The 24,581-nt window shown below is 55.4% G+C and overlaps 1 protein-coding gene and 1 long non-coding RNA gene across 5 annotated transcripts; one reads left to right on the forward strand and one right to left on the reverse strand.

The window, feature by feature from the left end:
- The first annotated feature begins 175 nt into the window (after positions 1 to 175).
- On the forward strand, positions 176 to 21,567 carry LOC135982583 (uncharacterized). The gene is made up of 2 exons (XR_010599999.1): positions 176 to 674; positions 21,073 to 21,567. It is a non-coding gene; the product is annotated as an uncharacterized LOC135982583 (long non-coding RNA).
- LOC101951876 (heme-binding protein 1-like) lies at positions 11,711 to 24,104 on the reverse strand. 4 transcript variants are annotated; one of them, XM_005293497.5, is made up of 6 exons: positions 23,949 to 24,104; positions 19,982 to 20,148; positions 17,746 to 17,831; positions 13,132 to 13,258; positions 12,863 to 13,046; positions 11,711 to 12,671 (listed from the first exon to the last, which is right to left on the reverse strand). In XM_005293497.5, the coding sequence occupies exons 2-6, from the start codon at positions 20,127 to 20,129 to the stop codon at positions 12,497 to 12,499; spliced, it is 720 nt and encodes a 239-aa protein (XP_005293554.1). In that variant the 5' UTR covers positions 20,130 to 20,148; positions 23,949 to 24,104; the 3' UTR covers positions 11,711 to 12,496. The 4 variants fall into 4 exon arrangements, with proteins under 4 accessions (XP_005293554.1, XP_065445949.1, XP_005293553.2 ...); XM_065589877.1 differs by lacking the exon at positions 23,949 to 24,104 and adding an exon at positions 22,303 to 22,465; XM_005293496.4 differs by lacking the exon at positions 23,949 to 24,104 and adding an exon at positions 21,173 to 21,312.
- Between the last annotated feature and the right edge of the window lie 477 nt (positions 24,105 to 24,581).

Genomic DNA, 24,581 nt, shown 5'->3' on the forward strand with positions numbered 1-24,581 from the left:
CCCCTACTGACGTCACCCTGGCGCCTCCCCTAGTAACTGACACCCCTGGTCCTGCCTCTGGCCATTCCCCTTAGCAACACATTTCCCCCGGCCCCCCCACTAGCAACTAACCCCTGCCCCCAACCCTGTCCCTTACCTATTGACCCCCTCCCCAACCCCTCCCCTAGCAACTGCCCCCCCCTCCACCTCTGGCCCCACCCCTTAGCGACTGACCCAGGGGGGTCCTGCCCTGCCCCTTAGTAACTCGCCCCACCTCCCACGGGGCCCTGCCCCCAGTGAATCACACCCCCCAGCTTCTCCCCTTAGCAACTGACGCCCCCATGGGCCCCACCCTAAGCGACAGACAGACACCCCCCACTTACCCTGCCCTGGCTGGATGCACCAACACACACCCCCTCCGGCACTCAGGGCCCTGCCACCACCCCTTTCCCACATGCCCACTGCCAGGTCAGGGCAACAGCACCCACTTGCTCCCTGGAGGGCACCTACTCTGTGCTCCTGGCTCCCAGCCATCACCTCCCTGGGGCAGAGACCTGCCTCTCATGCCATCCTGGCCAGGGTCTGACCAGGCTGCACAGATCTTCTGATACCCCAGTAAGCCAGACGGCCTGAGCAGGCCATGGTCTGCACTCCACTGTCTCTTCCAAGGCTGGGAACGGCATCATTACCGACAGGTGAGTTATAACACAGCTCTTTCTAAGCAAGCACACGTATTCGAACGGTGAAAGCATTACAGGGAAAACCTGTTAAAACAATGAGAGAACCGATGCCTACGGTGGAACACTTACCAGACGTCACCCCAGCTCCACCAGGGGCTCGCGTAGGAGTCAGTCCTTCAAACCCCACACCGGGGTTCTCTCAATGCTTGCACGTCCGTAACCACCTTAGCTCAGAATAAGTCTAATAACCCTGGCCCCAGCACTAGCACCTGCTGGACTTTCCAACAGGAGAGGTAGGTGTGCTGCAGCAGCTCAGAGAGAGAAAGGCGAGAGGGTGGCTGGAGCTGGGGAGTGGCTCAGGAACTGCCCAAAGGGGAAGCCGGACAGCAGTTACAGAAGGAGGCAAAGGAAGGTAGTGCTGGCTAAAAAGAGATTTGGCCAGAGGAAGCTGGACTGTGAAGGGCCGTGGGCATGCAAGGAGCACAAAGCATATCACCAGAGAGGTTGACCACTGGGGCACTGACAGAGGAAGTACAGTTTGGGCGCCTGGGGAACTGGCGTGGCCCTTCGGGTGAGGAGCTGTTGCTTGCGGGCAGACCTGCTGGACAGAGGTGCAGGCCAGAGAGAGACGGAGGCGGGACAGCAGGCGTAAAACTGGACTTTGCAGCCAGGGAGAGCAGGAGCTGATTCCTTCTTGGGGTGGCCCAACGCCTTGTTGACAGGTTTCTTTTATTGTGATAGACAAGGTGGGGGGAGGGAATGTCTTTTATTGGAGAGAGACACGCTTTCCTGCCACACACAGCTTTACTTCAGGGCTGGGAAAGGTGCTCAGCGTGTCACAGTTACATTTGTGTGATGGTTTCAGAGTAGCAGCCGGGTTAGTCTGTATCCGCAAAAAGAACTGAAGTACTTGTGGCACCTTAGAGACTAACAAATTTATTTGAGCATCTGATGAAGTGGGCTGTAGCCCATGAAAGCTTATGCTCAAATAAATGTGTTAGTCTCTAAGGTGCCACAAGTACTCCTGTTCTATTGGTGTGATGGTCATTGATGGTTGATTATTTTCCTAAACAAATAGTTGATGTTACTTCCTATTGTTTATGTGTTTGCCAAATTTCTGGGGTGTCCTTTATAAAGTTTAACAATGTAAAGTTATCTCCAGTGTCTTTAGTTCACCTCTGCCTCTCCATACAGTAGGCGTAGCCTAGCCAAGGCCTGGGTCACTGCACAAGTGAACACCCCTGAATAGGTTAGTCTTTCCTGTATACAGCCTGGGCCTTTGATCTTTACACTGTGGGAACAGGTAATGACAAGACAACGGTCCCTTCTCCAGGGCATAGCTTCCAAAGGCTTGGGTTTTGCATAACAAGGGAGTTGGGGGCGTGAATTTGCATTCACCTCCCCCTAGAGATTTCCCAGTGAGCAAAAGACTGAGCTTGACCTGAGCACCCACCCTGGAACAGTTCTGTCATTGCCCACTTCCGGCCACACCATTCGTGAATTTGTTCTCCCACCACTACCTACGCATCCACCCAGCAAAAGTGTAAAGGCATTCCACCTGGGAACAAAAACCTCATTGTGATCCCTGCATCAGCTCCTACCTCACTGGCCCTCAATGCCTCGTGCCCACCGTTCCCCCCCTCAGTGCAGTAACTGATAGTAGCCTTTCCTCCCCACAGTCCGCTCTGGGCCCTCTCAGGCACCCTTTCATGCCTGGCTGGCATGTCAGAGATCACTGCAAACATAAGAGAGTAAACACAAAGTTTAGTTGTCTCCTATAAACTCCAAGGAAGTATCAGAGTACAGCCCATGCACCACACTCCTCTCCCCCAGTCTGTGGAGCAGGGCAGCATTTTTAAAGTGTGGCCTGATTCATTGGTGGCTATAGCACCCATCGTCTTCCCCAAACTGCTCTTAGCCTTTCTGTGACAGTCAGACATGCAGTACTGACAACCCCAAATGTTCAACAATCATGATTCAGGCTCACCCAAAATCATGAGATTATGTAAAAATACAAGATTTGGGGGTGTTTTTATTTGCCTTCTGCTTTTTGAGCCTTTAGGTGCACTGGGATCACATTTTGAAGTGTTCTCCACAGCCACAAGGGCTAGAAATGTACTTTTTCCTTTAAAAATTAAGGTTGAAATCATCACATCTCCACTGACTCCAGGAGCTGGGGCTTTAGGGAAAACAAGAATTATCACGAGACTCGTGACAGAATCAAGAGAGTTGGCAACACTGGCAGCTGCCGTGATCGCTTCTGTGAGTCCCACCCAGCACTAAAAGTTGGAGTCTGCACTGTCAGTCTTTCTAAGGCGGGGAGTGGTCCAATATCCTCTAGTCTCTAGAGCAGTGTAAGAACCAAAATGCTAGGCACTCCGCCTGGATGCCAGACCTCATGCTCAGTAGAGCAACTCAGAGATGTAGGTTTCAAGTAGATTGTCCATGTTGGAGCAAAAAACATTGTAAGAAATTTAAAATTTAAACAACAAAAAGTCATTTGGGGGGATTTGTATCTCAGGAACTTTTTGACCCAATGCTGCCAATTTTTCACCACAAACGCTTCCCTGGGCCTTGAACCAGCATGCCAGATTTCAAGCAGATCTGACTGAGCATGTTGAAAATTGGGCTTTGAAGAGAAATGCTGTTGCAATCTTCATGATGGAGCAACTAGAACTCCTCTCTAAGCTGGGTTTTATACCACACCTATCAATAGCATAGTATGCCATAGGCTTCTTACCAGGGTGCGGAGCTAACTACCCAGACAGAGTGAGTACCCAAGCTACCTCAGGTCTGGTCACAAATTTGGGAGCTTAAACAAAGCCTAGAAAATAGAACTGGGAAAGATGCCTGAGGCCCCCAGGGCCCAGAGCAGGAGGGTTCCTTTGCTGGATTGGTAGCATGGGAGCTTTACTCTTGCCATAGCCTGGTAGTCTCATGCCATTATGCCCGCTTCCCTGTTCTTAACATCAGAGCACATGGCACTGTCCTGTTCTCCTTTACTTACTGTGCTCTACGGAGCCACTCGGAAGTGAAGGCTGCATCCACATTTCTGCTTAAGGACAAACGGCTCGAAAATCCACAGGCAGAGTCAGATCTGTCTGAAAATTGATATACCAATTCAGGGCCTGGGGTAGAGTCTGTGGGGGAAATTTGGGGCCACTCGATCAGATCTTGAGATACAGCATTCCAAAAACGGCATTTGAAAATATGAACCTTCAAATGCTTCTTTGCACAAAGATGGAGAAAGCAATAGGCAAGATCCCTGTAAAAGGGTTGTTGTGGGATGCCCCTGCTGAGATTTAGTGCGATACTGGATAACTCAAAGGGGACGGAGCTTGTCCTTTTTTTTTGGTTTGCTGGACTGCTGCATGCAGGCAGAAAGAGGGGGAGAGAGAGAGCCCCTCCCTCACAAGGTAGCCGAGGGGAAGGTGCACTGGGCTGGGAGCCAGAGATATACGAGTGCAAGTCTCAGCTTTCACAAGCTGCTGCTAACATGTCTGTACCCTTCACTTCTCTTAGTAACCATGTCCACATGTCCCTCCCACAGGGCAAGGCAAGGATCTGCCTTCCCAATCTGCAGAGAAGGAAACAGAGAGCTGCACGGCAGCCATCACATCAGTGCCAAACACAGAGGCAATAGATCCCCTCTGCTCCCACTCAAAATTCCCGTTTACACATCCCGGGATCACATTAGCCCTTTTGGCCCCAGTGTCCCACTGGGAGCTCATGTTCAGCTGATTATCCATCACAATCCCCACATTTGTTTCCATCACTTCTTCCCAGGATAGAGGCCCCCATCCTGGAAGTATGGCCAAGCCTTTGCTCCCAGATGTAGACATTTACAATCAGCTGTATTAAAACACAGATTGTTCACTTGCACCCAGCTTACCAAGTGACCCAGTTCACTCTGAATCAGTGACCTGTCCTCTTCATTAGTTACCGCTCCCCCAAGTTTTTGGGCCATCTGCAAACTTCCTCTCTGATTATTTTATTTTCTTCCAAGTCCTTGATAATATTGTTAAATACCATAGGGCCAAGAACCGATCCCTGCAGGACCCCACTAGAAACTAGGGTGACCTGATGTCCCGATTTTATAGGGACAGTCCCAATTTTTGGGTCTTTTTCTTATATAGGCTCCTATTACCCCCACCCCCGTCCCGATTTTTCACACTTGCTGTCTGGTCACCCCACTAGAAACAGACCTGTTCAGTGATGAGTCCCCATTGGCAGTTACATTTTGCAGCCTACCAGTTAGCCAGTTTTAATCCATTTAATGTCGCCTCTGTTCATTTTTTATCTTTCTAGTTGTTTTAATCAAAATGTCGTGTGGCACCAAGTGGCCTTCCAGAAGTCTAACTAGCTTAGATCAACACTCTTACCTTCATCAACCGAACTTGTAATCTCATCCAAAAAGATCTCCAGTTAGTCTGACAGGATCTACTTGCCATGAACCCGAGTTGATTGGCATGAATTATTTGACACTCCTTTAATTCTTTATGAATCGAGTCCCGTATCAGCCGCTCCATTATCTTGCCCAGGATCAATGTCATCCCATTTACCCATTTTAAATATTGCCACGACGTTAGCTTTCTTCCAGTGTTCTGAATCTTCCTTAGTGTTCCGAACCAACGGTAACAGTCTAGCAAGCGCCTCAGACAGCTCCTTTAAAACTCTTCAGTGCAAGTTGTCTGGACCTGCTGATTTAAAAACGTCTAACTTTATAGCTGCTGTTTAACATCCTCCTGAGATACCAGTGGAACCGAAAGAGCGTTACCATATGATATGCCTACCTCATGTTTCTCCCAGATACAGAACAGAAATATTTATTGAACACCTCTGCTGCCTTTTCTGCATTATCCTGGATGATTCTACCATTTCCAACTAGTAGTGGACCAAACTGCAGGCCCGTTAGTTTGACCTCAATTGCATCCAAGGTCTTGGAACAAATTTTGAAAGAGAAGGTAGTTAAGGACATAGTGGTAAATAATAACTGGAATAAAATTCAATATGGTTTTACAAAGGGTAGATCATGCCAGACTAACATGATCTCTTTCTTTGAGAAGATAACTGATTTTTTAGACAAAGGAAATGCAGTTGATCTAATCCACGTGGATTTCAGTAAGGCAATAAATACAGTTCCACACGGGAAATTATGAATTCAATTGGAGAAGATTGGGATTAATATGAGCATTGAAAGGTGGATAAGGAACTGGTTAAAGGGAGGTTACAATGGTCATACTGAAAGGGGGTTACTACTGGAGTTCCTCAGGGACCAATCTTATTTAATATCTTCATTAATGACCTTGGCACAAAAAGTAGGAGTGTGCTAATAAAATCTGCAGATGACACAAAGTTGGGAGGTATGGGCAATATGAAGGAGGGCGGGAATACCATACAAAAAGATATGAAAGACCGTGAAAACTGGAGTAATAGAAATGGGATGAAATGTAATAGTGCGAAGTCCAAGGTCATGCACTTAGGGACTAACAACAAGAATGTCCGTTATAAGCTGGGGACGTATCAGCTGGAAGTGCCAGAGGAGGAGAAAAAACCTGGGGTGTATTGGTAGATCACAGGATGACTGAGCCGCCAGTGTGATGCAGCCGTGGAAGAGGCTAATGCAATCCTAGGATGCATCAGGCGAGGTATTTCCAGTAGAGACAGGGAAGTGTTATTACCACTATACAAGGCACCGGTGAGACCTCATCTGGAATACTATGTGCAGTTCTGGTCTCCCAGGTTTAAGAAAAATGAATTCAAACTGGAACAGGTGTAGAGAAGGGCGACTAGGATGATCAGAGAAATGGAAAACCTGTCTTATGAGAGGAGACTTAAGGGAGCTTGGCTTGTTTACTGTAACCAAACGAAGGCTGAGGGGAGATGTGATCGCTCTATAAATACATCAGAGGGATAAATACCAGGGAAGGAGAGGAGTTATTTAAGTTAAGTGCGAATGTGGACACAAAACCAAATGGCTATAAATTGTCCATCAACAAGTTTAGGCCTGAAATTAGGCAAACGTTTCTAACCATCAGAGTGAAGTTCTGGAACAGCCTCCCAAGGGGAGCAGTGTAAATGGAGGATTCTCTGTAACTTGAAGTCTTGATTTGAGAACTTCAGTAACTCAGCCAGAGGTGAGAGGTCTAGTGCAGGTGAGGGTCGGTGGCCTGCAGCGTGCAGGAGGTCAGACTAGATGATCACAATGGTCGCTTCTGGCCTTAAAGTCTATGAATCTAATTCCAATAGCAGATGCAGTAGCTGTGCTCCCCCCGCGTTTTACCCCGATGAGGGAACACTGGGCCGGGAAAAGGGCAGCTTCTCAACCCTCTCTGCACAACGCAACTGCACCTCCTTAACTGTGCCCCTGTGGGGATGGCTATAGGAACTGGGGACATCACAACACCTTGCCCACCCCTCAACAGACCTGCCACCCTCTCTGTGCCCAGCACAGCTCCAGATCAGCACCCCAGCCACGCAGCCCACCGGCCCCTTGCTGTGCTCTGTGCAGGGCATGCCGCTGCTTGGCACAGAACACCCAGGGAGGGATAAGGTCCTGCCAACCCCCAGGGGACACCTGAGGGTAGGGACCGAGTTGAGGTGGTGGGGTGGGAAGCATCACCTTAACTCTGCATTTGACAGTGTTTGAACAGTTTTGAACAGTAACCCCCCATTTTCTCTACTCCTGCACCGCCCAGTTGAAACACCGTTCAGACAGGCCATGGCAGGGAGGAGGGCTGGCCTTGGAAAGCCCTGGACCAAAGAACCACAGCCAGTGCAAGGCACTTCCTGGGAGCAGGGTCCATTTCTGCATGTTGGCCAGGGCAGGGAGCCGGGTCCCCCGAGCACCCTGGCAGAAGGGAGAACCTTTCACAATGGTGTCAGGCATTCGTAACCAGACGGGGCCAGGAGACAAGCTCACACCTTGCCCACGCGGTACACAGCCGCTGGCTCTGCCGGGTGCTAGAAAACAGGTCAGGGACCGTCCGTCCCCACCCCCGTCAAGGGAAGGTTCAAATAAGGCCTAGTCCTTTGAGAGCAAAGCTGGCGAGAGCTCAAACCCTCTCACCACACCCAGCACTGTGCCCGAGGCCCCATGCCAGACACAGACTTGGGTTCAGAGCAGCTTTGGTAGGCTCAGCCCTTCAGACAGCTGGAAAAACAAACCCAGGCTGCTCCGTGGATGAGAGCCAGAGGAGCGCCTCAGGCCCAGGGAAAGGGCAGGGCTCAGGAGAGGCCGCAGCACCCATGGGTAGAGCGCACTGGGCTGGGACTCGGGTGACCTGTGTTCTGAGCCCAGCTCTGAACAGGGCTGCTGCGGGCCTTGGCCAAGTCACTTCCCCAGCACGTGCCTCAGTTTACCCTCCCACCCCTTGTCGAAGAGGCTGCAAGCTCTCTCCCTTACTAAGTGTACTCTGCCCAGCAGAATGGGGTCCTGAGCTCACCTCTGAAATATTCATTGCTGGCAGGGCCACCGCACCTGAAGGCTGCCTGCCCCTTCCCATTCTAAGCCCCTCGTTCCAGGTGCTGATCACATTGCTGGGTAACTCCGTGGGATGAACTTTGCATGCTGGGTACCTGCCTCCTGCTGCGCGTTTTCTTTTTGGCAAACGAGCCAAAACGGTTCAGGCATTTCCAAGCATGAGGCGAAGGGGGAAATGGTCTTTTTGACCAGCTGTCGTGTCCCTCTGCTTTGGAGCAAGGATTGAAAGTTGGCGGAGGGAGGGGGTGGGAGGAGGCTTTTACCATCCTTATGAAAATCTGGCCAAGCTCTAAGACTTTGAACCAGCCCAGTTCGCATATGCTCCTTAGGAACTCGCTAGAGTTTAGCAGCTAAACTCATCAAGGATTCTGTCCCCACTGAGCATGCTCCATCCTCTCACAGCTCCTAGTACTGCTCAGACAGCACCTGGCCATGCTCTAACCCATAGCTACGGGCCACTCAGCAGGACTGTCCCTGTAGCGGCTGCTCTGAGCTGCAGGGGGGCCAGGCCCTGGCAGGATCTGAGAGTAGCGAGCCTGTCTCTCCTGTGCCCTCTGTGCCCTCCCCTGCTGGCACCCAGACAGGGCCGGCTCTAGCATTTTTGTCGCCCCAAGCAGGGAAAAAAAACAATCCGCGATCGGGATCGCGATCGGAGGCAGGTCCTTCGCTCCGAGAGGGAGTGACGGCCCCGCTGCCGAATTGCCACCAAATGTCCGGACATGCCACCCCCCTCTTCATTGGCCGCCCCAGGCACCTGTTTGCTACACTGGTGCCTGGAGCTGGCCCTGCACCCAGGTAGCGGGGAGCAGGAAGGCACCTGATTCCAATGCAGAGGGGACAAAAGCCAGACCAGGGGGAGGGGAAGGAGGGAGACTGGGAGGGGAGGGAGGCTGGGAGCCAATGAGGAAAACGGGGTGAGGGTGGGGAGGAATACTGGGAGCTGATACTGAGATCAGACAGGGAGTTGTGGGGGAAACTTGGCTGCACACGGAGACTGGGACTAGAAACGAGCAGGGAGAGACAGATCTGACAAGCAGCTGGGGTGCAGGAGAACTGGGACTGGCTGGGAGGTGGTGGAGAGAGACTGAGATTGGAGGAGGATCCCGGGGATGGATATGAGGGTTGGAAACCACTGTGGGGGAGGCAAAGAGGCTAGGTAGATCAGCCAAAGAGCGGGGGGGGGGGGGGGACCGTGACTGGCCACACAAGGCCATTGGGACTAGATGTGAAGAGGGGGAGAGACTGTGAGGGTGGGTGTAGTGGCCAGCCCCCTCCCATGCCCACTTTGTAGCCTAGGATTATGGTCCAAGTAGCCTGCCTCAATTTCCCTTCTTGGAGTGTTAAAATAAAATTTCACTCTGGATTTTTTCTTGGTCAAAAATACTCCTTCGGGTGTGGATTTAGTAATACAAGCCACACTGCCAATAGCCCTCAAAATACCAGTGTCAGGTCCTAAGTCCGCACATGGTTTCTCTTCCCCTTCCTGGGCCTTTGTGCCTGGGGCCTTTGCAGTCTCGCCCCTGCTTGGCCTGGGACAACTCCCCTATCCCAGGGTCCACCCTGCAAGAGCCCTTCCTCATCTGCCCCAGCCCCCTCCATTGCAGCCACCTGCTGCCTGCTGAAGGGCAGTCCCTGATTCAACGCAGGCGACCTTTGTCTGTAACCCTAGTAGGCTAGCCCCAGCCCTCCAGCCTATAAGGGGTGAGCCAGCCTCTTACGGGGGCAACTGGGAACTGGCCAGCAAGCCAGGAGGGGGAGATTAGGACCAGGGAGACTAGGACCAGCTGGGCCAATGAACTCAGGCTGGGGAAGAAGGAAGAGCAGGAAGGGGATGGGGCAGGAGCCAGGCTTTGGGGTGAGGGTGGGTGGACAGGTACAAGCTGTGCTCACTAGAGACCACTCCCCTCCTAATCCTTGAGTCTCACCAGGCCTCTGCTGTCAGCAAGTGTCTGTGAAACCCACCAGCAAAAGCGTTCTAATCCCCCACTAGTGCTGGTCCACATGGAGGATGACAACCTACTACTGCTAGCAGTGACTGTTATCTCAAGTGGCCGAGGTCAGTGGGGTGGCTCTAAAGGGCCCAAGCCCTGCTGGTGACCCACGGGGGGTCAGTACGATTCCACAGAATGGAATTGCTGTGTTTCAGTGATGCACATCCTAGAAAAGCTCATAAGGAAATGAATCATTCTGGCTTCAGTGCAGGGGTTGAATAGTGGCCGGGTCACACAGGGCCCAATGAGACTGGCTGCTCGCTAGGTGAGTGCCACCCGTCCATCCTGTGCACTGAAGGGGACAAAGACAGCACATAAAGCATGCAAATAAAGACAGTCATGCACGTGCCCAGTGGGGCCGAGTTAAGGGTGCACAGGGAACTTAATACTGGCATTTCCTCACTTCTGAGTGCTTGACTTGCAAACCGAGCAAGTCTGTACATAGGATACACGGCCAGCGTACAGCACAACGCAGGCAGACTAGTCCGGAGAGCCTTTGGCATGACACTTGGACAGCTAGCGGCTGCAGGGAGAAGTCATTCCAGACTGACATATTGACCACGTGCTTGCCTATCTCAGCCTCGCAAGAGCTGGGGCCCCCTTCCAGTGCCTGTGGGAGCAGGGAGGGTCCACCCCACGAGATTCTCCGCATTGGCTCCGGACCAGGCTCATGGATCCCAGGGCCAGACAGGCCCACTGGGGTCAGCCATCGGCCTTCCCGAGCTGAACTCCTGCCTGAATTAGAGCAGAGTTTTAGAGAAACAGGCCAGGCTGATGGTGAATCCCCCCCCAACGGATCCCGGTGGGAAGTTCTTCCCTGCTCTCAAACATCTGAATGGGCCTAGCTTCAGCTCGTATAAACCCTGCTCAGCGCTCTGGTCCCGCTGCAGGTACTTACAGACTGATCAAGTCACCCGTAACCGTCTCTTCGGTTAGCCAACAGACTGAGCTCCTCATGTCCTGTCCGGGCCCCCCGGGCGCCGTGGGGCGCTGGCTGGTTTCCCCTGCATCTAGCCCTTCCGCTGAATTCAGCCAACTCATCCTGGCAGTAAGTCCCAATTTTGACTCCCACTAAGCCCCTGCTGCATTTGCCATACGGTTGGATGTCATGTGGCCAGCTCAGGTGGTGTGTCAGGGTTAGCAGGGAGGCTCCTGGGGCAGGGACGCCAAGGACAAGGAGCAGGCAGCGAGCACCCTCCCACCAAGCCTGCTCAAGGCAAGCAAGAGCCCAGGCTGACCTCACCTCTTGGATGCATGGGCTGGACAGCCCCACACACTGGCTGAAGGCTGTGGGGTCCACCCAGTCCCTCCAGCCATAGTCCAGGAGGTTCTGAAGCTGGTGGGACCAGCCAGGCCCATCCTTAGCAACAGCTGCGGTGACCCCCTGCGCTCAGGCTGGCGTCAGTACTAGCAGCTGGCTCCGGCGGGGGCGTGGGTTCAGAACCTGGGCAGGGCCCAGCTAACAGGGCCATGGAGCCCAGCGTCAGGTGCACTGTGTCCACGAGGGGTCAAGAAGCTGCCCGGGCCCTTGTCTGGGCCCAGCGTGGCCGCCCCCAGCCAATCAGCTGCCACACACAGTGGTTTGAGCTGGATTTATTTCAGGTTCGCGCTGCCAGCTTCTCCCAGCAGCACGTATGAGTGTGAAACCAACCAATCAATGCACAACACAACACACAGCGACCCTGCTGCTGCCCCTCTCTGCTCAGCCCAGGGCCAAGGGCCGGACTAACACCTGGTGGCCACAAGCGCAGTAGCAGCGCGGCGGGCGCTGACCAACAGGAAGGGGCTGCCCGCCACGGGCACACGGCTGGGCTGATATGAAGGAGAGTCCTACAGGATCCCAGCTTTGCTTGCTGGCACCACCAGTCTCTGTTCCTGGGCATGCACACACACAGCCCTGCTCTGAGCAGGGCAAGGGCTCCCCACCGGCTGCAGCACAGACCCTCCCTCAGCAGGCAAGACACGGAGGAATGCTCAGTGCCCCAGGAAGTGCCCCCCCAGCCATCGCCCAAGAGACCTTTTCAACCACAGCCACACAGGTGCCTGGCCCAGCACTGCAAACTCAAGTCAGGCCTGACACCTCGAGCCCAGGCCGGCACCCTGGCACAAGCACCCGGCCTGGCCAGCCCGCCCCCATGTGCCCAGCCACACTCAGTGCCCGATGGCACACTGCCCCCTGCAGGCGTGAGATGGACCCCGGCCAGCCATTTGGCACATGCTGGTTTTCCCGGGGCTGGGCGTGGAGCAGGTCTCCTCTTCGGGTCCAGCGCAGCTCTACGGCGCCCAGTGCGTCGGGCTGTGCATTCATCTCCTTCAGCCAGAACTGCCATCGAAAGTGGGGCCAGCACGGGGCTGCGCTGCACTCATTCTGCCCGCCGGATGAACCACAGCTCATTGCGCCTCTGAGGGACGCTGGGGTTCTCGTAGGCAGCCACCATGTAGCGTTCCCGCAGCACGGTGTCTGTGGAGCCCAGCAGCTCCCAGAGAAGGCGGATCTCCCGGAGGATCGTCTCTTCCGACGTCACCCCATAGAAAACCCTGGAACAAAGGGAGTGGCCACAGCCACCGGAGAACAGTCAGCTGGCAAGCTCCCTGCCCCCAGTGTGCCACCTATCCTCCCCCCCAGAGCCACCGACCCTCCCCTCCCCTCCGAGACGTTTCCTCCCCCCGTGGGCTCAGGAAACGTTCCTGTCCCCCTCCCCTGGCCTGCAGCAATGGCAGGGGCTCACCTGGTCAGGACGCGGAGCGGCTGTCTCTCCACAATGCGGATGTCAGGGTCCGTGGGGAGAGGGGGGTCGGGCTGGAACTCCCCTGGGAGGTAATAGGTAGTGGTGACGTCCCGCAGCAACTCGGTGCCCTCCTCACTCAGGCGGATCTCGTTCACCACAGGCACCGTCATGCCCAGGTAGCGGCCTGCAGGGAGGCAGGCACAGGCGGGCAGTGAGAGGGCGCCCGAGGGGCGGAGCCAGCCCCCCGCCCCTCACCTGCCAGCACACACCTGTGGAGTTCTCCTTGCAGATGTAGCGCATGAGTTTCATGAAGCCCATGGAGATGCTCTGTTCGTACATCGGCTCCCCCTTGGTGACGCAGGCCCACTTCCCCGCTGGGTACAGCCGCTCCTCACACTGAGACAGGCAGGGAGAGAAGCCGGTCAGAGCCCAGAACAGGGCAGGAGGCTGCCTGCTGACAACACCCCACCCCTACGGTCACTGCCCACCCCCCACTGCCCGTTGCCAGGCGGGGGCAGAAAGTTCGTCGGGCCGCTAGTACTGTTGGCAAAAAGATGGGGGACACATCCCAGCCGCGTGTGGCCAAATGCAAGCAACGGAGTGGCACACCCCAGAGCATGGGCCTTGAAGCTGAGGAGTCCCGCTGCCGGAGGACATGGGGCTTGTAAGGGGTCAGGCTGGGGGTAATCTGGGGTGTAAAAGTTACCTGGACACACGCTCTGCATGCTGCACTGGGCTTCCTACCCATTTCCAGTCCCTGTTCTAGACAGACAGGAGACGCTATCGCCGGGCGTAGGGGGGACCCTGTGATACAGGACACCCTTGGCATTCAGCTGCCTCCAGCAGCTCTTCCTAGATACCCTGCAGCCTCAGCCTCCCCCTGGCTGCACTGCGGGGGGGGGCACACCACCGGGCAAGCCCACTGCTGTCCTACACGCCAGGGTCAGGAAGAGGTGACCCCACTCAATGGAAGGCAAAGCAATGGCTTCCTGGCACACCCTGCAAAGCCAATGGGGCAGCTGGCAGCGTCACAGCTCCTGCTCTCATCTCCAAGGTGCTGCAAACGTTGTCTTGCCCGGCGGGGAACTCGAGTGCCAGAGGAGCCCCCCTTGTGGAGGGGAGGCTGTGGCGAGCAGGCAGCAGGCTGGGCCTGGCAGGGCTGGGAAGAACTAGTGCTGCAGGCCACATGCTTCAGTGGTTAGGATCAGTTTGCTCGGAAGTGCTTTCAGGGAGCTGCTGCTCACTAGTTCCCAAGGGCCTTGCCTGGAGGGAATGACCTGCAGGACCGTGCTCAGTCAGACCTGCTACGGTGCCCACCATTGATTCAGTGCTGGGTGTCAGCCCCGTGTGAGAGAGAAACCAACGTTTCCCCGACCAGAGGGAGAGGGCAGCCGGCCGCCACCCGGAGAGACCGGGTGCTGGGAGAGGTGCAGCTAGCCTGGGCACTGTGACAAGCCGCCCACCCCAAGCCAGAGCCACTGGCACCCCCTTCCTGGCTCAGAAACAGACGCTAGCTGCAGCAGGAGGTCAGGAGCGCAGAGAGCTACAGGAGTCAGATGGACCTTCCAGAACAGGACCCAGGTGGAGCAGATCCTGGTCGAGGGGAAAACCTGCCTCAGAAGCGCTAGGCTGAGGGTCAGTACGGTCACTAGGAAACGCGGTAGAGAACTCAAAGCCCATCCCGCCATACAGCCAGAATGGCGAGACTCAATTAGCGCTCAACAGCACCGAGCTCAGCCGAACCACGCAGAGCCAGGCACTGAAAGCCCCGCAGTGCTGGCTCCTTGGCGGCTAGCCGGCCTGGAGGGGTCAGGGGCCCACGCCCACTCTGGCTAGGGCTTCTGCACAAACTGAACATAGAAACTGAACCAAAGAACAGACCAGGGGAGGGAGGCAGGGGCTGCTGGGGGGCAGAGTGAACCTCAGGGATAAGGCAGGTAAGGAGATCTGCACACAGACACTCACTGGGTGATGGCCTTTTTCCCTGGGGAGGCTCCGGTCCTGCTGTGGGGAACACACACTACTGGTCACAGCCCCGCCCCGGGAAGGCTGGCAGGACCCGAACCCAGTCAGGCCTGGAACCCTGGGTCCGGACTCAGTGTGGGAGAATGGCAGGATTCCACCTTGCGTGAGGAGGCAGTGCAGGGTCTGTCAGCTGTGTGGGGCACTCGGCGACCAGCAAGGGCTCGACTGTGCAGCTGGCCTGCATGAGGACTAGAGAGACCTGCTGGGACGAGGAGCGCTCTAGGTCAGCTCTGGGCGCCAGTGCCCTAGAGATCCCAGTGCTGCTCATGGTGGGCACTGTGCCACTCTGGTCAGCAACTTCTGCCAGCTGATGGGGCATGGCCATTGGCACCGCGCTTGGTTGATGTGGACAGACTTTAATGCTACTTACACTGGGCACAGAATCACCTTGGCGCTTGGATCTCCAGACTTAACAGTGCCAGGCCCTTGGCCCCTGACTCAGTCAGGCCAGAGGGGTTCTGGGGTCACAGTGCCATGTATGCCAACGGAACCCTTTAAAGGGTTAACTCCTGCTGGGTTCCCTTGGGCCTATGGGCAGGGGCACTGAGGCAGGGCTGCTGGAAGAGGGGGCCTTGCCCCATTCAGAGGCAGAGGCCTGGAGTCAGCCAACTCTAGGTGGCACAGGAGAGCGAGGATCAGCCGATTTCCCCTATAAAGAGCAGGGGTAAGGGAGAACCCAGCTGGCAAGCTTGGGCATGTGGCTCATAGAAGAACCCTTCCAGCTGGGGTTTTCTGTTGGGGAGGAGGCCAAGCAGGCAGGCCAGGCCTGGCATCTTCTCCAGCAGCAGACAGCACCCAGGGCAGAGGCGCTGTGCCTAGCGTAAGGAGGGGGGAGGGGGAGAAGACTTGGCGTTTACTTGTCAATGTCACGTCACGAGACCTCAGTGAAGGGGCATTAGTGGATAGAAAAGCCTGGGTGGAGTTTCTTTAAGAAGTAACTGAGCCAGGCCACTGAAGAGTGACCTCAGGCCACGTGAGGGTGCTCGGGAGGACCATGGTGACAGCCTGACGGGGTGTGAGGGCTCCGGAATGAAGCCAGAGAAGGGCAGTAGGGCACGGCTGTGTCTGTAGGGTGAAGCTCTTGGTGTTCTCTTGACACTTGCGGAGGTTACTGCAGGCCAGCAGATGTTCCCCCTCGCCTCGGTTATCGATGGAGCACGCCTGGCTGCGAGCTGTGGGGCCTGGAAGAGATCAGAACTCTGTCCAGGAGAGTACGGCTGAGGGGGAGTTAACTGAAGCAGTCAGCAGTGCTGGCTCCTCTGCAGGTCCTCAGTGCCCCGTGGGTCGAGCCCAGGGCCACTCTGACTAGGGGTTCTCCACGGTGCCAGACCCCTGGCACTGACTCATGACCCCGGCAAGTCTGGGGGCCTTGGTGCACACTTGCTAGGCATGGAGCCGCTGGGGCTAGCGGCTCTACACGTGCTGCTGGACTTACACAAGCTAGGACCTAGTTACTAGGCCTAAACAGCCTCCCTGATCAGCAAGGCCTTAGGCAGCCTTCCCACCTCTGCAGGGCTGGAGAAGCTGACAGACCCAAACCAGGCCAGCCCAACAGGACACCAGCAGGGAAGCACCAAGGACAGAGCATGATCCCAGCCTGCTGTGCCCTCAGTGGTCATAAGGAGCTGGAGGGTGGCTGGGGTCACTGCTCCCCTTGCAGAGCCCTGCTCTGGGGGGAGGGAGGGCAGGCTGGCTGGCCTGAAGGCCAGGGCTCTCCGCGGGAGTCAGGAAGCTAGCAAGCAACCCACACAGGAAAGCCCCCAGAAGCGACACTGACTTCTAGAGACTACGCAGCACTCTCCTGCATGGAGCAGAGGGGAGGAGCCGGAAAGAGAAGCCCAGGCGGGCACAGAGGCAATGCTGGAGGTCAGCAGGTTGCTGGAAGGGTCTCGGCTGACGAGGGGAGCAGAGTGAGCACCTACTGGGGCTAGAACAGGGCTGGGTGGCTTGCCCAACACTCCCCATACAATGCTAGTGAACAATAAGAGGATGGGGGGAGGAGGAGGGTGGGCCTGTGGTCTTTGGGCAGGAATAACAGGAATGAAGTGACCCTGGGCATGTGCCAGACGGCCGGGGCTGGGGCATGGAAAGGAAGAGAACTCCTGCAGCCGTGCTCAGGGGACTCAGGCCAGCGGGACACCAGGCGCCACAGGACTGGAGAGACTCTACCCGGAGCAGGACAGAGGGAATGTGTGAAGAACACACCCCTCGCATACACCAGAGAGAGAGAGAGGAAGAGGCAGAGGCTAAAACACCAGGTGACCCAATGGGCCAGGGAGCGAATGCCAAGGTGCCCTTACCTGAGCTGGGCTCCTCCAGTCCCGCCCCAGCAGCCTAGGTGACAGGATGATCTTACCCCGTTCGCAGCATCTCCCTCCCCCTCTTCCTGTCTGTTCGCACACTTGCTACGTCTTGGCTTCCGTTAGACCCGGAGCTCTGCGGAGCAGGAACCTTCTCTCACTCTGTGATCGGGCATCGTTAGGGTACACGACGGGCAGGGCTACATGACAGACGGGCAGGGCTGTGCACGTCTGGTGAAGAGAGCTCTGCCGTCGCCATGGTAACTCCACCTCTGCAAGAGGCGAGAGCTGTCCACACCAGCGCCTGGGTGGGGATCGCTGACGTCGCTCGGGGTGAGATCCCCCAATTGGATTGAAGCAAAGCACTAGTGGGGCATTATGGATCCTGGGGGGCCCAGGCTGGAGACGAAGGCGCAGGATCAGGGCAGGGACAGGACCTAGGCTGTGGTTGTTTGCAAGGCCGGGGACCCACTGTACAGAGACACAGGGCCCCACACACTTCCCAGGACATGGGCTGCGGGTGTGAAATCTGCCTGTGCCCAGAGGAAGGGTCCTCACCTTCTCATGCTGCAGCAGGGTGACATAGGGCACCGGCTCACGCACCTGGCTGTGCTGCGTCATCTGCACGATGGGACCCGCCATCTCTGCAAAACCAAACAGACAGGAGAAAATGGGCCCGGACGGCGAGCAGGGCGGGGAGAAACGCAGTTCAGAGCCTCAGGGACCACGCAGCCCAAATACCAAATACTGGGAAGTGTGTCCGTGCTGCACCCTGGCTGCGACTGGGCACATCCCCAGCCCAGGAAATGGGCTGGCCTGTTCCCTTAGCAGGGCAGCTTGCTCGCCCCCTCACACCGTTCTGTGGTAACCCGATGCTGGATCCAGGCACTTCTGAAAAAACACACCTGCTCAGAGGTACTTCCTAGGGCTCTCCCGCCCCGAGAAGGGCGTACCCGGAGGAATGACTATCGCCGACATACAGGACTAGCCTGCTGCAGCTGCTCCTGGGGCATGCGCCCCCCCAGTCTGTTTAGACTGGCAGCCCTTTGGGGAAGGAATCCTGGCTCCAGATCGGTCTGCAGAGCACCTAGCACACAGTCAGCACGATCTGCCACTGTAATGCGAGACCGTTGGGCCAACAGGGCCCAGCTATCACTGCTCTGCGTATCTTAGCTGTAGCCACACACAGCATTAGCAGAGCGCTCCCCTCCATGGTCCACGACCGTGCTCCGTGGCACAGAAGCGCGTTTCAGATCAAGAGTCCGACAGCTGGTTTTGCTTTTATTCTTACGTCTTAGAATGGCTGTTTACACTGGCTGTACTAACCAGAGCTCAACGGTCAAAGCCAGAGGTCAGTGGGCACACGCTCAGCAAGTTACCTGGCGGGAAGGCAGGTTGATAAAGCACATGTGGGCAGGGTGCCTTCACACTCTATTGGCCCTGCCGTCCCCTCCATATGTGAGTGACGGACATCGGCCCCTCTGAATTGGGCCCCAAGCGTCCGTTTGCTGAGGGGTTACTGGGCAGGCTGTGTCACTTATTTCTCCAAGGAGCCAGTGGTTTAATAGGAATTAGCTGAACAGGTCTGCTCCGGCCCCTGCTCTCCCCACTGAGAGAAAGGCAGAGGACTGAATCATTTCCTTGAGGGGCTCTCGTGGGAGACGCTGCACGCTCAGCTCTGACTCACCCTCAGGGTATGTCTATGCTACAAAATTAAGTCGACCTAACTTCCATGGGCATACAGCCGCCACAGTAATTACAGTGCTCATGCACATCTACACTTCGCTCCTTGTGTCAGTGGTGTGCGCCCTCACCCGGAGCGCTTGCGGCGATTGGCCTGTCAGTGTGGGGCATCGTGGGACGGCACCTGGAAGCCAGTAACAGTCGACGTAACCAACGCAGAGTCAGACAGAAGCAAGGTGTAGGGGCAGGACCAGAGATGGCACAAGGATCAGGACCAAAGCTAGAGTCAGGCAGGAACTTGGAACGGGATGGGAGCAGGACGGATGTCGATCGCAGGAGACAGGCAAGGAATGGCATCCGATGCACCAGCAAGAGAGACTTTACACAGTTGCTTGGACCCCGCTCCTTACCTGTCTCCTTCAATCTGCATCCAGCCCTGTTCCTGCTCCGCTCCCTGTCTCGCCTCCGTCCCTGCTCCCAGGTCCTGCCTTCGTGCTGCTCTGTGCCCGAACCTCACCCTTCTCTGGTTCCTGCCCCTACACCATCACTCCTGACCACTGGTTCCAGCTCTGACCCGACTCCAATGCTGACTCTTGGCTTGACTCATGCTCAGACCATGAGCCAAGACCGCCCACATCCCGGTTTGTAACAGCTGCTTGGACAACCCACCCCGGGTCACTTCCTGGCTGAAATAATGGGTGCAAGCCAACTGGGCAACCTAGGCCTTGGGCGTCTGATAGGACTTCCTGGGGGTCCTGACCTGCCAAGATTAGGGAGGTGCTGCTTCATCTGTCTCCCTTGGTGGTGACAAGGGAGTATCCGAGACTTGGGGCTCCCAGAGCCCCAGGTTCTAGACCCGCTGAAACGAAGGACCTGACTCAGCTCCTTGCATGCATGCTAGTCTCTCGGGCCATAGAAACCCTGTCAGTGTTGCTAAGCCCGATAAAGGAACTGCTAGTGTCATACTTCCTGGGCCACTGGGCTTGGAGCACTGCCCTTGGAGGGTCAGCTCCTCCCAGTGGAGCAGCCAGGAATGGGCCACACAGAGGCTGCAGGTGGCATTGGAATTTCTAATTGTGGGGGTGGGGAAGGAACCCAGCCTTGCTCTCACCTTGAGGAAGAGTCACTTGATGGGTGCTGGCCACTGTTTCCCAATGAGAGAACAGCCTGTTCTGTTCTTCCCCATCCATTGGCTCCTCATCTTCATCGAGGGACTCATCGTCCAATCCATTGAGGTCCTCCAGGGTAATGCGAGCCATGCCAATGCCACAATTCCTGCTGCAGGGGGAGAAAAGAAAAAAGCAGAGTGTTTAGTGCAACCCTGAGAGCCCGCAGGAAGGGGGGGCAGCGTGTGCTCTAGATGCAAGAGAACTGCAGGCTTGGAGTGGTACATGCCAATACAAACAAGTCTGGGGTGAAGAGAGGGGGCAGGGCCTGGTAGAGCTCAAACACTACTCTATTCTCCTCCCTACCCCCTCCATTCAGTCCCTGAAGAAGAGTCACCTGAGAAGCTGAGGACCAGACTGGAGAGTCAGCAAAGACAGGCGTGACTCAGGTGGGGGAGTAGAAATGGTGCAGACAGTGCCAGTGACTTCCTGGCTGGTAGGGACACCAGGAGGAGGGTGAACTAAGGTCACCACATTGACACAGCCCTTGGGATTATTAAGAGCCCCAGAGCTGTGATCAGAACCCAGAAGTCCTGAGCTTATAGCTGCTTAGATACATGTACAGTAAACACTTGTTAGCAGCAACTTATTGGTGACCTTTTGCTATGTTGCTTCTAAGCAGCTGGTGCTGTTATGGGGAGTGTCACCTGACCAAAGGCAGCCTGCTTTTTCTGAGCCGTAAAACAGCTACCGTACACACTAAATCTAGCGTTGTAACAATGCGATGTATTTATTATTGCTGCTACAGTAATACTGTAGTACACCTCCTGTCCTTCATGTTGCCTAGCATATTGTATCAAGAAAGCAATACTGAGTTAATGTTATAAAAGTATCCAGTTTTATTTTTGTTTTAAGATCAAACATCAACCATGACAAACAGCCTTTTGCTCTTGTAAACATTTTTTGTACTCGCACTTAACTGGGATACTTTGTACACATTGTAAGTCACTGATAAGGACATCTGCTAAGCAAATAAATAAATAACCAGCCAACCTAAAAGTATTATTCCACATCACAGTGTTTTCTATTTATACAGTGAGGATCAACTTGTACATTAATTAAGCACGAACAAACTCACTCACTTCGGCTGAAAGAACATTGAAACATTGAAAAGCAGCAGAAGCAAATTAACAAACCCAGTTTTGTTTTGAAGACGGGACTCCATGTCCTGCAGACCCTGTCACCAAGTCCCGCTACCCGGGAAAAGTGCCAGAACGTGTGCAAAGCCTTCAACGTTTGTCGGACGTGGAACTTCATCAAAATCGCTCGTCCTCACTCCCTGGATTAGAATATGTTTCATCAACACAAGCGTGTTTCTCTGGCCTTGCAGCAGCTGCAGCTCGGTAATTCCACATCGGACAGCTCTCCGAACGGGAGCAAATCCTCATCCCCAGCAGATAAGTCCTCTTTTTCCATGTTGACTGGAAGGGGAACGTTGTTCAGGGGGGGTCACTCCCATCCACGTTGGCACCGACGAGCACAGTTCCCCTGTGTCCTTTAAAGCTTTCCCTCCTCCTCGACCGGTCCTCTGGCAGAGCCCTTTGAAATAAAGTCCCGTTTAATCAGCATTGGAGACATCAGCTTGGAAAATGTGAGGAAGTTTTTCACACTGCCCCTGCTGGTTTGTCCGCTGGCTGTTTCTCACCATGCCCGTTTTTGTAAGCAACATTGAAGCATTTCTTCCATCTGGTAAACTGTCACTTGCCTTAAGATCATTCAACCCCAGGGAAGCAGCAAGCTGAAGGGGGTTTTCCTCGATTGCGGGTCCAGCAGGTAGTACTCCCTGCGCCAGCTTCTCCTGGAACCATATAACGAGACTAGTCGACAGCAGCCGCGTTTCCCTTCATGCCCACGCTTCCAGCTGCTATTTGACTGTCCGTCTTCGTGCTTATCCTTCTGCTTCCACATTCCACATACAGCCAACCTGGGCAACTCCCACTTGGCTTTGCGGAGCCCCCAGAGCGCCACAGTCGTGGATAATCTGTACTTTTTCTTTCGGTGAGAAACTGCTTGGCATTTTGTCTGGGTTTGCCACAAAAAACGGATGCAAATAAGCGGAGGCTGTGACAGCACAATGTCATAAATGTTGCTCTAATGCAGCGGCTACGTTGCGGTTACCGAGTGGACAATTCACAGCAGGGGAAGTATTCCCAGGGGAAATGTTGCAGATAAGCGGTGGGTGCTCTTGCAAAGTGTTGCTGCCAACAAGCGACTACTGCATCTCCAGCACAGAAGTATCGGAGCGCTTCACAAACATTAGGTTTACCTTCCTCATTCTCCTGTGGGGCAGAGGCTGGCGCCCCATTTAACAGGTGGGATGCTGAGACGGAGTGACTGGCCCAAGCTCACACAGTGAGTCTTGATCTCCTGGCTCCCACTCCCCTCAGTGAGCTGGGATTAGGACTCAATGCAGCTGATCCGGAAACAAACTGTAAATATTTAGACATTTGGCCTAATCAAATCATAGCAACAGGTTTTAAAGGCCAACCCCTTTTAAACAAACAGCCCAAAGCAACGCTGAATTACTTGTATTAAGCAACCATCTCTGTAAGATGACCTGAGACCATCCTGAACTGAACATGATATATGCCATCATGTGCCAGCAATGCCCCTCTGCCATGTACATTGGCCAAACTGGACAGTCTCTACGCAACAGAATAAATGGACACAAATCTGACGTCAGGAATCATAACATTCAAAAACCAGTAGGAGAACACTTCAACCTCCCTGGTCACTCAGTAACAGACCTCAAAGTGGCAATTCTTCAACAAACAAAATTCAAAAACAGACTCCAATGTGAAGCTGCAGAACTGGAATTAATTTGCAAACTAGATACCATCAGATTAGGCCTGAATAAAGACTGGGAGTGGTTGGGTCATTACAAAACCTAAACTTAATTTCCCCAATATTAATTTCCTCCTACTGTTACTCACACCTTCTTGTCAACTGCCTGTAATGGGCCACTCACCAACCACTTCAAAAGTTACTTCTCCTCCCTTGGTATCCTGCTGTTCATTGATTTATCTCATTAGACTGACTTAACACTGGGTAAAGCACCTGCATCTTTTCACGTATTTATACCTGCTCCTGTATTTTTCACTTCATGTATCTGATGAAGTGGGTTTTAGCCCACGAAAGCTTACGCCCAAATAAATTTGTTAGTCTCTAGGGTGCCACAAGGACTCCTCGATTTTTTTGTTCCAGATACAGAACTGCCCTCTCTAGGGAGTGCATCTAGGCTGCCATGCCCCCAGGGCAGCGACTGGGCAAGCCGAGGGCACTGCACAGCCGTGTGGGTTTCCTCCTCATCTGTCTGAGCGCAGGGATCCACTCTCCCAGCCAGGGCCTGCCAGTCAGTCCGCAGCCCGGCTCCTAGGGACGGGATTACACTGGTCAAACCTTCCCGGGGAGGCATTTGTATGCTGGGGTGTGGGTGTGTCTGTGTGGGTGTGTCTCTGTCTTTGTAGCATTACGTGCCCGTGGCCGGGCGGCTTCAGTTGATGAAACCGGGTCCCGGCTCCGTTCGGTGGCTTCAGTCCCAGCCCCGGGCAGCGGCCAGGCCCGGAGGCTTCCGAGGACTGAGAAAGTTCTTCACAAGGCGCTGGCAGGAGAGGCCCCGGCACGGCGCGCGCTTCCCCGGGGTGTCACCCGGCACGGGGGGGGGACTCCGGATTCGCGCCTTGTCAGTGTAAACGGCCCGGCCGCCGGACTCCCTATTGCCGCGGCGCGCTGCAGCGGGGAGTTCCGCAGGCCGACCCCGCCTGGGCAGGGGAGCATCTGAGCCCTTCTCCCCCCCCGCCCCACAGGCGGCGCCAGGGACCCAGGAGTCCGGGGCGCCGAGGTCAGGGGTCACAGGTCACGAGCCCCAGGGACGGCTGGGCAGGACCCGGCTGGGGGGGGATGGGCCGTTACCTGGCACTTCCTGCTCCGCGCCCGGCCCGGAACTTCTCCGACCCGAGGTCACCGGCCCGGAAATCCGGTGACGATTCCTGCGTCCGGACGTAACCCTCATACCGGGAGGATGGACCTGTGACGCAGTGCCCCGGAAGCGAACCGGATACTTCCGGCCCCGCCCACACCCGACGGGATCAATACGGGAGGCTGCTTGCCAGAGGGGCGGGGCGTGTGGCAGTGGGCGGGGCCATCAACGGAGAGGGAGGAGCAGCTGTATAGCCGAGGGGCGCGGCCTCTGGCAGGGGTGGGGCCTGCGTATCAGAGGGGCGGGGTCTGTGGCAGGGGGCGTGGCCTATGACAGGGGCGGGGCCCAAAACTAAAGTCTCCCGCCCCCATCCCATTGTCCCGCCCCATCCTCCAGCTGGCGCGTGAACGGAGCCCCAGGGCCGCTACCACAGCAATGGGTGCTCCTGGGAAAACCTGAGCCGAGGCCAGCCTCATCTAACCTGCACCCCTGAGCAAGGCTGGCCACGGGACAGACCCATCACGAGCATGGCCTGGGGTGAGCCTCCCCAAACATGTGGCCTGGCCATGCTAATTAGAGCCTGGCAGTGGTGCTCGTTGGGGTAACGATGTCAGCATGAGAGTGGC

This window comes from Chrysemys picta, chromosome 3, assembly GCF_011386835.1.
Source record: "Chrysemys picta bellii isolate R12L10 chromosome 3, ASM1138683v2, whole genome shotgun sequence".
Taxonomy (NCBI): domain Eukaryota; kingdom Metazoa; phylum Chordata; order Testudines; family Emydidae; genus Chrysemys; species Chrysemys picta.

Excerpts from the sequence above, each read along its gene's own strand:
- LOC101951876 (XM_005293496.4), bottom strand. The coding sequence starts at position 21,201 with ATGGAGTCCCGTCTTCAAAACAAAACTGG. Across the intron at positions 20,149-21,172 it reads CGTCTTCAAAACAAAACTGG|CAGGAATTGTGGCATTGGCA; the intron begins GTTTGTTAATTT and ends CTCCCCCTGCAG. Across the intron at positions 12,672-12,862 it reads CCGCTCCGCGTCCTGACCAG|GGTTTTCTATGGGGTGACGT; the intron begins GTGAGCCCCTGC and ends CCTTTGTTCCAG.